Source organism: Globicephala melas, chromosome 11, assembly GCF_963455315.2.
Source record: "Globicephala melas chromosome 11, mGloMel1.2, whole genome shotgun sequence".
Taxonomy (NCBI): Eukaryota; Metazoa; Chordata; class Mammalia; order Artiodactyla; family Delphinidae; genus Globicephala; species Globicephala melas.
The window spans coordinates 94,682,131-94,694,281 of NC_083324.2; the positions used below are offsets into that span (position 1 = coordinate 94,682,131).

Below are 12,151 nucleotides of genomic sequence, written 5' to 3' on the forward strand. Positions count from 1 at the left end.
ACAATTCCCACTTGATCGTGATGTATGATTATTTTGTGCTGTTGTGTTCGGTTTGCTAACATTTTATAGAGAATTTTTACATCTATATTCATCATGGGTATTGGTCTGTGATCTTCTTTTAGTGTCTTTATCTGGCTTTGGTATCAGGACAATGCTGGCCTCATAAAATGAGCTTGGAAGTATTTTCTCCATTTTTTGGAAAAGTTTGAGAGCAATTGGCCTTAATTATTCTCTAAATGTTTGGCAGTATTCACCGGTGAAACCATCTGGTCCTGGGCTTCTCTGTATTTTGGGGGTTTTGATTACTGATTCAAGCTCTTCACTCATAACTAGTCTGTTCAGATTTCTGTTATTCAGTATTGGTTGTTTCTAGGAATGTGTCCATTTCTTTCAGGTTATTCAGTTTCTTGGTGTAAATTGTTCATAGTAGTCTTGCATGATTCTTTGTTATTTCTGTGATAGCAGTTGTAATGTCTGTCTTTCATTTCTGATTTTGAGTTCTCTTTTTTTTTTTTTTCCTGAGTTAGCCTAGCTAAAGGTTTGTCAATTTTTTCTTTTCAAAAACTGGCCTTGAGCTGATTACAGTAATGACTAATCTGTTTGTATCAATACAAAATAATAAAATACATATTTGATGAAAATTTAAGTTACTTGTCATGTACTTAGACAAGAATTTCACAGAGTAACATTTCTAGTCATTTAATGTCATGATATCATCTATTTCATCTTTTGTTTCAGATGAATAGGAAGAGAACGACCTATTAAGAATTTTGATTGTTTTTTTGTTAGTTTGTTTAGACTTACGGAGGAACTTATACAACTTTCCTCTGTAATCATTCCGTTAACGTTTCCCTTAGTTTTTAATTGTAATATTTTAATTACACAACTAATATACTGTTAATGATTCCTTATTAAAAACTAAGACATAAGACATATACAGAGTAAAGACAGTCTGTCCTGGCCTTCTCCCACTACCCTTGTCATTCTCCTTTCCTCCCCAGCGATAATCATTCTTAAGTTTGTGTGCCCTTCCAAAATTTTTCCTATATTTACATTATATATACTTGTACCTATACATGCATAGGCAGATTGCTGTTTGTTAAAGTATTTATTTATCTAAACCAAATCAGCTAATGTGAAGCTCATACTTTACATTAGATGATTTCAAGCCATGATTTTTTTTCTTGTAAAAAGTCATTCTTTAAGGCTTACAGAAAGGCATTCTTCAAGGCTATTGGACTGGGTGGCTTCAACAGTAGAAATTTATTTTCTCAGTTCTGTCACCTGAAGTTGGAAGTCAGGTGCCAGTGTGGCTGGTTTCTGGTGAAGGCCCTCTTCCTGGCTTGCAGACAGCCACCTTCTCCTTGTGCCCTCACCGGGCTGGGGGAGAGAAAGAAGAAATTCTCTGGGGTCTCTTTCTCATAAGGGCACTAATCCTATCATAAAGACCCACCTTCATGAGGTCATCAAAATCTAATTATCTCTCAAAGGCCCTGTCGACAAATACCATCACATTGGGGGTAAAGGCTTTAACATATAAATATGAGAGACACAAACATTCAGTCCATAACACCCAGACTATGCCACTTCTTTTAATTAGTAATGTGAATAAAGGTGCCGACTCTTTTTTTTTTAAACATCTTTATTGGTAGGTGCCGACATTTTAAAAATGACTAAACCAAAGGGAAAATAAATATTTAGGAGTTTAGATAATCTTATCAGTACAAAGGTGGGGATGAAAATGAAGATAAATTCAAAAGGGATAAAGGTCTAAAATTCCATTAAGTAAAAAAAAAAAAATTCAGTTGTATGAATATAGGATGGGTAAAGCTTGAATTTGACAGCAATTAACATGAGAAGTGTCTGGTGATGTTGACAGTGACTAACTGATGTGATGTGTGAATGCAGTTTTCTGATACTTTAATAGAAATACAATATCCTGATCAAGAGAGGTCATCAGTCTCTCTGCATTCTTCCCTTAGTAGGCTACTTTCAGAATACTGTATTCAGATATAGCAGATATAAGGAAGAATACAACCAAACCAGTGATTGTTTCTGTTTGTGCAATGTGGATACTGTCTAATGGGCTTGTGGAGACAGTTAATTACTAAGGTACCTGTGAAATGCATAGTGACATAACTAGTATACAGCAAGTTTGAATTTCACAGAGTAGAATATGCAATAAAATACTTGGTACCTTTGTAGAAAGTAAGCAAGAACTTGGTTTTTTTATAAGGTATTTTTTATGTGCCTTTGCTTATAATTGAAACAAATTTCAAGAGACAGTGGTCTAGATCATTCCAATCCAAGCGTGGTCGCATGCACACCTGGGAGCTTAGTAGGAATGCAGACTCTCAGGCCCCATCCTGGGCCAGCTGAATGAAAACCAGCACCTTCACAAGATCCCCAGGTGATCCACGTGATCGTTAGAGCTTAAGAGCATGAAAACTTTCAGTTGTGTCCAATGAAAGCTTTAAAAAGCTGTGAAAATGTCTCCAAACTTCTTTTTATACCCTCTTAAAGAGTGATGCAATACTTCAGGTAGAGTGAAAATGAAGGATGATATAATAGTGATGGCTTATGTGACTGTTGCATTGTCCTTCTAGGCAATTCTATCATTCTTACATTTTCATATTTTTTTTAGCACAGATTGAAATGGTTGCGTATTTGTGAGCTAATTCCTAGGATGATTAAATAGCAAATGTTTTAAGATACAGAAAAAATAAGATCACTAAGATCTCACAGTGTACATTAGATTTATAGGAGTCCATTGAACTCGTATTTTAATTGCAAAATAGAATGAGTTTTATTCTACTTTAAAAATATACAAATTTTTTGGTTTGTATAAAAAAAAAACCTCAGAGAATAAAATTCGGTCCAGTAGACCCTGATGATATACCAAGTGTTAAGGATCTTTCAAAATATACTGGAAACCAGATTGTATATACAAAAATGTAGCTAAGAATGCGAAGTGATATGAAATAAGTATCAGGTGAGTACTGTGACGGTTTAGAAGAATGAGAGTTTTGCCAACACATTCATTAAGCATTAAGTGCCCATGAGGTGCCAGACATTGTTCTTGGAATTGGGATAAAATGGCCTGTTGGAGCTTATGTTTTGGTGGAGGGCCCAGACAGTAACCAGCCAGTGAATGTTTGTGTAATGCTAAGTGTCATAAAGAAAACACAGAGCCGGTGAGGGGATGGAGACAGATCAGGACGCCACAAAGCAGGGGCTTTCCTCCTCTTCAGTAATTAGGGGAACATGGAAGGAGTCGCCATTCGACCGGACACTGAATGAAATGAGAGAGCCGTGTGGGGTGAAATGGCCCAGAAACAAAACTGCAGCAAGATTTTCTGCTCTAAAGCCCTTTCATCTCCTTAATTGAGTGAAACTGCCTACAGCCTCAGGGTTATTACCTAGGATGCAAATACTATCAAGCCCTGCTTTCTTCATCAGCTTGGTGTCCTGAAATATGTCCCAGCACAAGAAGCAGCGTGAGCTCCACAAGGAGCCCATCGGTCCCAGTTCGGACACCTTTCCCCACAATGGTGTGAAAACACTGATCAGTTGTTACCAAACTTACTTCAAGTTAAACACAACAGATCCACTTTTTTTTTAATATTTTATTTATTTAGGCTGCGTTGGGTCTTGGTTGCTGCGCGCGGGCTTTCTCTAGTCGCGGCGAGCGGGGGCTACTCTTCGTTGCGGTGTGCGGGCTTCTCATTGAGGTGGCTTCTTCTCTTGTTGCGGAGCACGGGCTCTAGGTGTGTGGGTTTCAGTAGCTGTGGCTCTCAGGCTCTAGAGCGCAGGCTCAGTAGTTGTGGTACACGGGCTTAGTTGCTCTGCAGCATGTGGGATCTTCCCGGACCAGGCCTCGAACCCGTGTCCCCTGCATTGGCAGGCGGAGTGGAGCCTTAACCACTGTGCCACCAGGGAAGTCCCCAGGTCCACTCTTGAGCTCAGTCTGTTTTCACCTCTGTAAATGGGGGGAAATACCTAACTTGCATGGCTATTGTGAAAATTTTAGCTAATATGCATCAAATACCTGGCATATATTAAGTGTTTGAAAAACAGGAGCTACTATTATTACTCACCATTGTGGTTATTAGTTCATTTATATCTACCTTTATATGTGGCAATCAAATTACAAATGTTCCCCCAGATTCCTCATCACCTGACTTAGTTTCAGTCTCATTATTTGTTCTATGGAGTAATTTTTTTTTTTTGGATCATCAGGTCTTTATTCAAAATTAGCTGTCCAAAATGATTTGACCTTTACCGAATAAACAAATTTAAGTTTATGCAGCAGCCGCCTTTTCCTCTGTGGTGGGTTTCTTTTCTGTGGGCTTCTTTTTAGCAGGCTTCTTTTTAGCTGCTGGTTTCTTGGTCACTGCAGCCTATTTTCCCACCAAAGCCTTCTTTGGCTTCTTCGGCGTCTTCAGCTTCTTAACGCAAACAGCCTCCTTTCCCTTCTTTCCCATCACAGCCTTCTTGCCTGGAATCCCCTTCTCATCTGATTTGGCTTCTAGTGCTGCTACTGCTCTATCCATCCGGATTTTGTGAGAATCCCAGTTGCCCAAGGTAATGTGAGAAAGCATTCCTGGCCTGGCGAAGAATGGTGTTCTGGCGCATGGTCTTTGCATATGGGTTTAGCTTCAACATGATTCTCAGGTTTTTCAGTGGATTCTTCTTCAAGACTCTGCAATGAATCTTCTTGCGTGGTGCTCGGAGGGCTCTTTGGATCTCTGGGCTTTTCAAGATTCTGCTAAGGTCTGTATTGAGCATCTTGTGCGTGGGGAGGTTGTAGTTACTCTTGAGGGAGGCAGATTTACGCCAAGTGCCATGCAGCTCCTCTAACTTGTGGAAAAGCACTTTCAGTCCAAATGCAGGAACGTCCCACATGCCCCACCAGGAGCCAGTTTCAAAATGTTCAGTTTGCTTACATTAAGCAGAGTAATTCCAGGGATGTTTCTGAAGGCCTTGATGATACCATTGTCCTCATTATAAATGATGCAGGGTCCTCTGCGCTGGATACGGCAACGATTTCTTATTTTGCCTTTGCCAGCTCTCATCCGCTGCGAGGCGTAGACCTTTTTGATATCATTCCAAGCCTTAAATTTCTTCAGGAGCAAAACAGCCTCCTTGGTCTTCTTGTAGCCTTCAACTTTATCTTCAACCACCAAAGGAGGTTCAGGAACTTCCTCTGTACGATGACCTTTAGACATGACTGGCGCTGGTAACGCCGAGGCAGCCAACGCAGAGCAGATGGCATGTCGCTTCTGCGTTGTATTCACTCTGCGGTGCCAGTGTCGCCAGGTCTTGGTTGGTGCAAGCATGCAGCCCCCACGACACATATTTCCAAAAGCACCCTGGCCAGAACGGTGAGTGCCGCCACCTCGAACCCTGGGAGTTCGAGCCACAGCTCTGCCGGTTCCCCAAGACTCAGCACTGGTTTGGTGACCTGCTAATTCACTGACAGCATAGGGCTGTCTGTTGTTTTTGCGCAAGTTGGTGTGAACAAAGTTCACAATATCTGGTCGAATGGGAGCCTTGAACACAGCAGGCAAAGTGACATTTTTGCCAGATGACTCCCCCTTTTCAGAGTACACTAATATCAGTGGACGAGCACACGCCATGGCGGGGAGAGGAGAAGGCCACACTCCTCCCAACCCGGCGGCTCCCACAGGAAAAGCTATGGAGTAATTTTTATAACGATTTAGAGTTCCCATAAGCGAATTAGAGTTCCCTACCTCGTGCCTCCCCTCAGCCTACCATAGTCAGCTGCTCCCTCCAGGGTATGGTAGTGGAAAGTAGGTGTTGAGTGGGTGGACCTCTGCAGGGCAGTTTGGGGGGATCAGTGTAAAATGCGTGAGTGACATCGTGGGAACTCAGCTGCATGAAAGGCGAAGATTTTATCACATCTGCTTTTAGCCGTCCTCCAAACCTCCCAGAATCGTTCACAAATGTGAACGCGTTTCCATTCTTCAAACACATGGGCAGCTGGCTGGGAGCAATCCCTCAGGGGCCTGCAAGAGGGGTTTCAGTGTTTGACAGCCATCCCGAGCCTGGGGAACAGGAGAGAGGCCTCACTGTGGGATGGGGCTCTCGTCTGTCCCTTGCCCCTGAGATTTTCAGAGTCATGTCTGGTTAACCTGAGCTGTCAGATCCCATTTCCTCACCTGCTGTCATCGAACACTTCAGATTTAGTTTTCTCTGAAATATTAAAAAAAAACAATGTAAAGGTTTGGATACTGTGTCTTCTTCCAACTTAAGAGTCTGTTTCATAATCTTAATGGCTTTTGCTCATTTTAAAAAGCAGTGAGGAAGGGGGTTGGTCATGGAAAAATAGGTAACTATTCTGACTGAATAAGTTTTCTTAAAATGTCATGTAAAACTACATCAACAGGGCTTCCCTGGTGGTGCAGTGGTTGAGAGTCCACCTGCCGATGCAGGGGACATGGGTTCGTGCCCCGGTCCGGGAAGATCCCACATGCCGCGGAGCGGCTGGGCCCGTGAGCCATGGCCACTGAGCCTGTGTGTCCGGAAAAAAACTACATCAACAAAATAGGACCAATCCAAGAGCTAGAATCATTGGATTTTTATACAACATAATGCCCGTGATAAATACTAAAAACCGTAACTGCCTAAAACAACACTGAAGGAATGTGAAGAAGGAATGAGTGAAGGAGGGAGGAAAGAGGAAGAAGGGGAGGGGATGTGAGAAGAGGAACAAGGAACATGATGAAGGAAAGGACGGGGGAGAAGGAAAGGAAGAGAGAAACCGGCATCTGGTTTAGAGAGCGCTTAGAGACCAGAGGACGCACCAGCGGAGCTCTGGTGGCAGGTTTATTTCTGCCTTGCTTCCTGGCTCGGCTTCCGTAGAACGGCCCTGCTTCATGGTGATAGCTATTCTCATCCGATCGCAAGACGGCCTTTGCAGAGGAAAGTCTGAGCCGTCCAGGTGTTGAGGCTGAGGCAGTCCCCGCAGCAATCAGAGTTCACACCTTCAAGAACAGACCAGGAAGTGGCCTCCTGTTTGAGATGCCCCTGATTTATGTTGAGTCTCAGTCATCACCGTGGTGGCCAAAACTTAGGTGTGCCCCTCACGGCTCTCCTGTGTCCCAGGTACTCTCAGAACATGGGAGCAGAGGCAGGAGTGCATGGTGATCCAGTCCACCTGTGCTGAGAGATGCATGTCACGTGGCCGGGAAGACCATCTCACCTTTCCATAAGAAGTCAGCCCGGTGGGTCTGCCTCTGATGGGTCCCCGCTACCTCCAAGTGGTGTTCCTTCTGGCAGTAGAACAAGGGGCAGATGCAGGGCAGCACTGGGTGGTGCACAGCACTGCTCCTGGGGTGGGATACGCAGGGTGTGGGGGGTGATGATGGCCGTTGCAGTGGACGTGATGAGGTAGGTGGAGGTTAGCTTGCTCTGGTCTAGGGCTCTTTGATCAGAAAGATACATTTCTTTTTTTTTTTTCTAATTTATTTATTTTTGGCTGCGTTGGGTCTTTGTTGCTGTGTGTGGGCTTTCTCTAGTTGTGGCGAGCAGGGGCTACTCTTCGTTGCGGTGCACGGGCTCTAGGCGCCTGGGGCTTCAGTAGTTGTGGCACGTGGGCTCAGTAGTTGTGGCTCGCGGGCTCTAGAGTGCAGGCTCAGTAGCTGTGGCGCACGGGCTTAGTTGCTTCGTGGCATGTGGGATCTTCCCGGACCAGGGCTCGAACCTGTGTCCCCTGCATTGGCAGGCACATTCCTAACCACTGTGCCACCAGGGAAGCCTGGAAAGATACATTTCTGATGCTCTTTATGCCTTTCCATAAATGCTACTTTCCATATGGAACCATTTCCCTCTAGATTGTTCCTTAAAGAACATCTTGAGCATACATTGCGGTGCAGTTCTGATGCTACAAATTCTCTCACCTACGTGTGTATGAAAATGTCCTTATTTCACCCACATATTTGAAGGATATTCTGCTCCTCTCCTTTGCAGTCCCCAGGCAACCACTGATTTTCTATCACATAGATAACTTTTTACATGAAAGGCCAGAAAATAAATGGAAACAGAGAGTGTGTATTCTTTTTTTTTGGTCTAGTTTTAATGCAACATCATAATTTTGAGATTCATCCATGTTGTGTGTGCATCAGTAGTTCATGCCTTTATGTCGCTGAGTAGTGTTTCATTGTGTGGTTATATCACAGTTTGTTTACCCATTCACCTGCCCTGAGTACTTGTATATGAGTCTCTGCACGGATATGTGCTTTATTTTCTTTTGGGTGGCCTAGAAGTGGCATGCTGGATCATATGGTAGGTGAATATTTGTGTTTTTGCCAAACTGCTAAACCGTTTTCCAGTGTGGTTGTACCATCTTACATTCTCATCATCTGTGGTCGGCAGTCAGGGATACACCTTTAAATAAGGCCCTACCTGCTCCCAGCCTTCCCATGCTTCAGCTGTAGCTATACACAGGCACAAACTGAATTCAAAGTCATGGAACGTGGGCTTTATTACACGGGCAAGGGGATACAGCTAAAGTTGTTTTGGATGTGAGCTCAGAATTATTCTTTGGCAGAGAATTCTGTGGCCTGGGGAACTTGGAACGCAGTCCGGAGGGGGAAGCTATGGCCACGGACAGGCGTTTCCCCGGCTGAGAGGATTCTTTTCCTGTGTGGAGGGGAATAGCCAAAAGATGCCCAGAGTGGTGCCCTCTGAAGTGTGGGGTGCAGGGCGGCAGCCGTCTTGCCCAGGTCTAAGGGCGGAACTATTCCCCTCTCCTAATCCAAGCTCTCACCATCTTTAAAAACCCACGTTAGGTCTTCACTCGCGTGGCGTCTTCGTCAGTGTGGCCGCTCTGTGTATCTCCGCCTCCTCAGCTGCTGGGTGTCTGCCCTTCTCCGCGTCTCACTTACCAGTTTGTCTGTAAGCTCTTGAGGCAAGCACTCTATCCCTTTTCTCTTCATGTGTCTGAAAAGTATTATGTACATAATAGCTGTTCAGAAATGTGGGTTGAATGAACGAAGTGCTGCTGGTAGTCGGTTTTTCTCAGCTCCTAGGGGTCACCTGAGAGAGTGTCCAGCACACTTCAGCGTTTACCATACGTAGGACCCAGGGTACAGCTGGGAGCTCGTTACCCACGCTCTGATCTCATCCCTTGCTAACAGTTCGTCCTTAGTTGGCTGACGCTACCCCTTCTCTGTACTTTCTCTTACCTTATACTGACCCAGGGTGAACTCTGATTTGTTCTTCTGATGTCCTCTCATCATTGTCTTTTTGGACTACATCCTCACTAACTGTATTAAATAACCCAGAACCAAAGAGGTGATTGTTTTCAGGTTTCTGACTTTCCCAGCCTTGGCTTTATTTCTGTCAGATAGGTCCCTAGAGACCCTGGCCATAAGCATTTCCCAGGTGAGTCATGTCTCCGTGTGTTTGCTGATCTCTTCCCTCCTTCTCCATCTAGACGACATCCTGGAGTCTTTCAAAACTCAGCAAAGCAGCAGCTCTTCCTGGAAGGCTTCTCTTTTTATAAGAGATTTGCATGAAATCTCCTGGCTTTTCTTTTGTTTCAGGTGTACAGTATAATTATTTGGTATTTGTATATGTTGCAAAATGAGCACCGCAGTAAGTCTAGTTAGTATCCGTCACCTCACAGTTACAGTTTGTTTCTTGTGATGAGAACTTTTAAGATCTACTCTCTTAGCAACTTTCAAATATGCGATACAGTGTTGTCATTTCTAGTCACCATGCTGCACACTGCACCCCCTGACTTAATTTTTTTCATAACTGAATTTGTACCTTTTGACCCCCTTCACCCGTTTCTCCTATCCCCCAGCCCCTACCTCTGGCAACCACCAATCTGTTCTCTGTATCTGTGAGTTTGGTTTTTTTGTTTTGTTTCTTTTAAAGTCCGTACATAAGTGAGACCATACAGTATTTGTTTTTCTCTTACTTATTTATTCACTTAGCGTAATGCCCTCAAGGTCCATCCGCATTGTCGCAAATAGCAGGATTTCCTTCTTTTTATGGCTGAATAATACTTCCTTTCTCTCCCTTCTTACAGCACGTCGCGTAAACCCCTCTCATCCTCCTTAAAAAACTGGTCCGTAATTACTGATTACTTGCTTGTTACCCTATCTGAAGATAAGGACCATGCCTCGTTTGACTTCATGTTTCAGCATCTAACACGGTGCTGGTGCATAGTAATGTCCAGAAAATCAGTTAATGAATCAGTAAATTAATGACTGAAAGAATTCGCTCGTATTCATCTTTCATTCTCTTATTTTCTGTTCATGTCTTCCCCTCTTTTGTTTCTGTTTTTCTCCACTGTGACTAAATTTCTGCAAGATAATAGAAATAATACGAGCTTTGTGACCTTTAGAGTTTTCTTAGCTCGACAGATGGAAGATGGATTTTGAACCCAGCAAACAAATTGGAAAAGTTTAAATGTTGTGGGTAGATGTGGCAATGAAGATTTTATTGGTGTCTGTCATGAGGGTGGGAACATCATTGAGGTTAACATTCTTTGCTCAGGAATGAGAGGCCTCTGGACAGATCTGCCCTATTCTAACGGCAACACAAAGTTCTGTCACACTGAGATGTTAGATAGTTGACCTTTCTCCAATCTGGAGGTCTCCCAAGATGACCATTATGGAAACCAAAAGTAAAGACACTGTTTAAAACCTTCCAAAGTTGGTTTAGCCCAGATACTTTTCATAGAGATATGATAAAATAATAAAGGTCCTAATACACTGGTCAGCAAGTCGCGGGTGCTAATAAGTGCTAGGCTTTCATCGTTACCCTTCTTCCCAAGCTTCCTAAGGTTCCCAGAGACCTAAGTTTCCTTGACATTTCTCTTCGGATCAATGACACGAATAAGGGACAGATGCAAACTGTACGTGCCAGTCACCAACGTGCACGTCTTCTTTACAGATGGCAGGAACTTAATTCTCCTCTTCTGCACCTATGTTTTCTTTGAGAATAAGATGCTTTTGACTGCACTCCAGCTATTGATTATGGAGAACGTTCTGTACAAACTTCCTGAGGGCCGTCCAGGAAACTCACGCAGTCAGGGACCGGTCCACTCGCCCAAAATCCCCCTCACAGATCCCTTTCCTAGGAGCACTGTTCAGTGATCCAGCTTTTCCTACCTTCGCTTGAGGGAGGTGCTCTAGACCTTAGCAGCAGGGGTAGGGAACACCTGAGCAGGTATTTTGAGAGGTATAATGTCAGAGCAGCGTGAAGGGAGCCAAGTCAAGAGCCAGCAACCGGTTCATCAACATTAAGATTCTTAGCAGAAACTCTCCAATCTCAACCTGAATCCAGTTAAAGTGGTGGTAGTTAATCTGGGATACCCTAGTGATGCTGTCTACTGTACTGTTAAATAGATGCTAATGTACTGAAAATGTTTTGAAAACAAACAAAACATAAAGGTAGTGGGGAAAATAGCTATAGTGCTTCATTTCCTTACTTGAAAAACGTCGTCTTTATGGCTTTACATTCAGCTTTGTGAAATACAATTCAGCTGAATTTTCATTTAATAATTATGTAATGCAGGTGTAGACTTCCCCCGTTGCTTGCACACAACCCCTGTTAATTGCAGCAATAGAAGTTGCTTCTGGAAAAGTACGCCTCTAAAAGCATTGTCCGGGGAAATGGGATGGTCAGTAACCCTTCAGTGTCTAAAGGTACCAAACCTGTCTTCCAGGACTCCTCTTGCCTAAGAAAATGAAAGAGGAATTGTTTCCTTCCAAATCCTTACAGGCTTGTGAAGGTGAGGCTGCATTCACTGGTTCACTTTCCTTAAGTCTCTGCAGTCAAAGTCCTCAAGGCCAGGACCCTTGGAGAGTCTGTCAGCCTCATGTTGTTGGCAGTGGTTCATTTTGAGAGATTCCAAAAACACCCACTTAAATCATTTTTTCTTTGTCTTTTCAGGAGCATCTAAAGGCCTTTGATGGTGAAATCAATGCCTTTTTGGACAATATGTTTGGACCTCGGGGTGAGTGAGCTGCTTGAGAACTCAATGTGGAAGGCACATGGTTTAGTTAGAGGGGAGGATGGTGTCCCTTCTGGTGTCTTGACAGTGGTACTTGGCATGGAGGGACTTACCCGCCCTCACCTTCGATGTCCTTCTCCCAGAACGTGCGGAGGCGCC

At 43.7% G+C, this 12,151-nt stretch overlaps 1 protein-coding gene and 1 pseudogene across 1 annotated transcript in view; one reads left to right on the forward strand and one right to left on the reverse strand.

Annotated features, from left to right (window-relative positions):
* ELOVL2 (ELOVL fatty acid elongase 2) overlaps positions 1 to 12,151 on the forward strand; it is a 69,829-nt gene that overhangs the window by 28,313 nt on the left and 29,365 nt on the right. Inside the window, exon 2 of the mRNA XM_060307672.1 lies at positions 11,932 to 11,995. Coding sequence (XP_060163655.1) covers positions 11,932 to 11,995 — 64 coding nt within the window. The remainder of the gene's footprint in view (positions 1 to 11,931; positions 11,996 to 12,151) is intronic.
* Positions 3,784 to 6,158, reverse strand: LOC115866153 (large ribosomal subunit protein uL4-like; annotated as a pseudogene).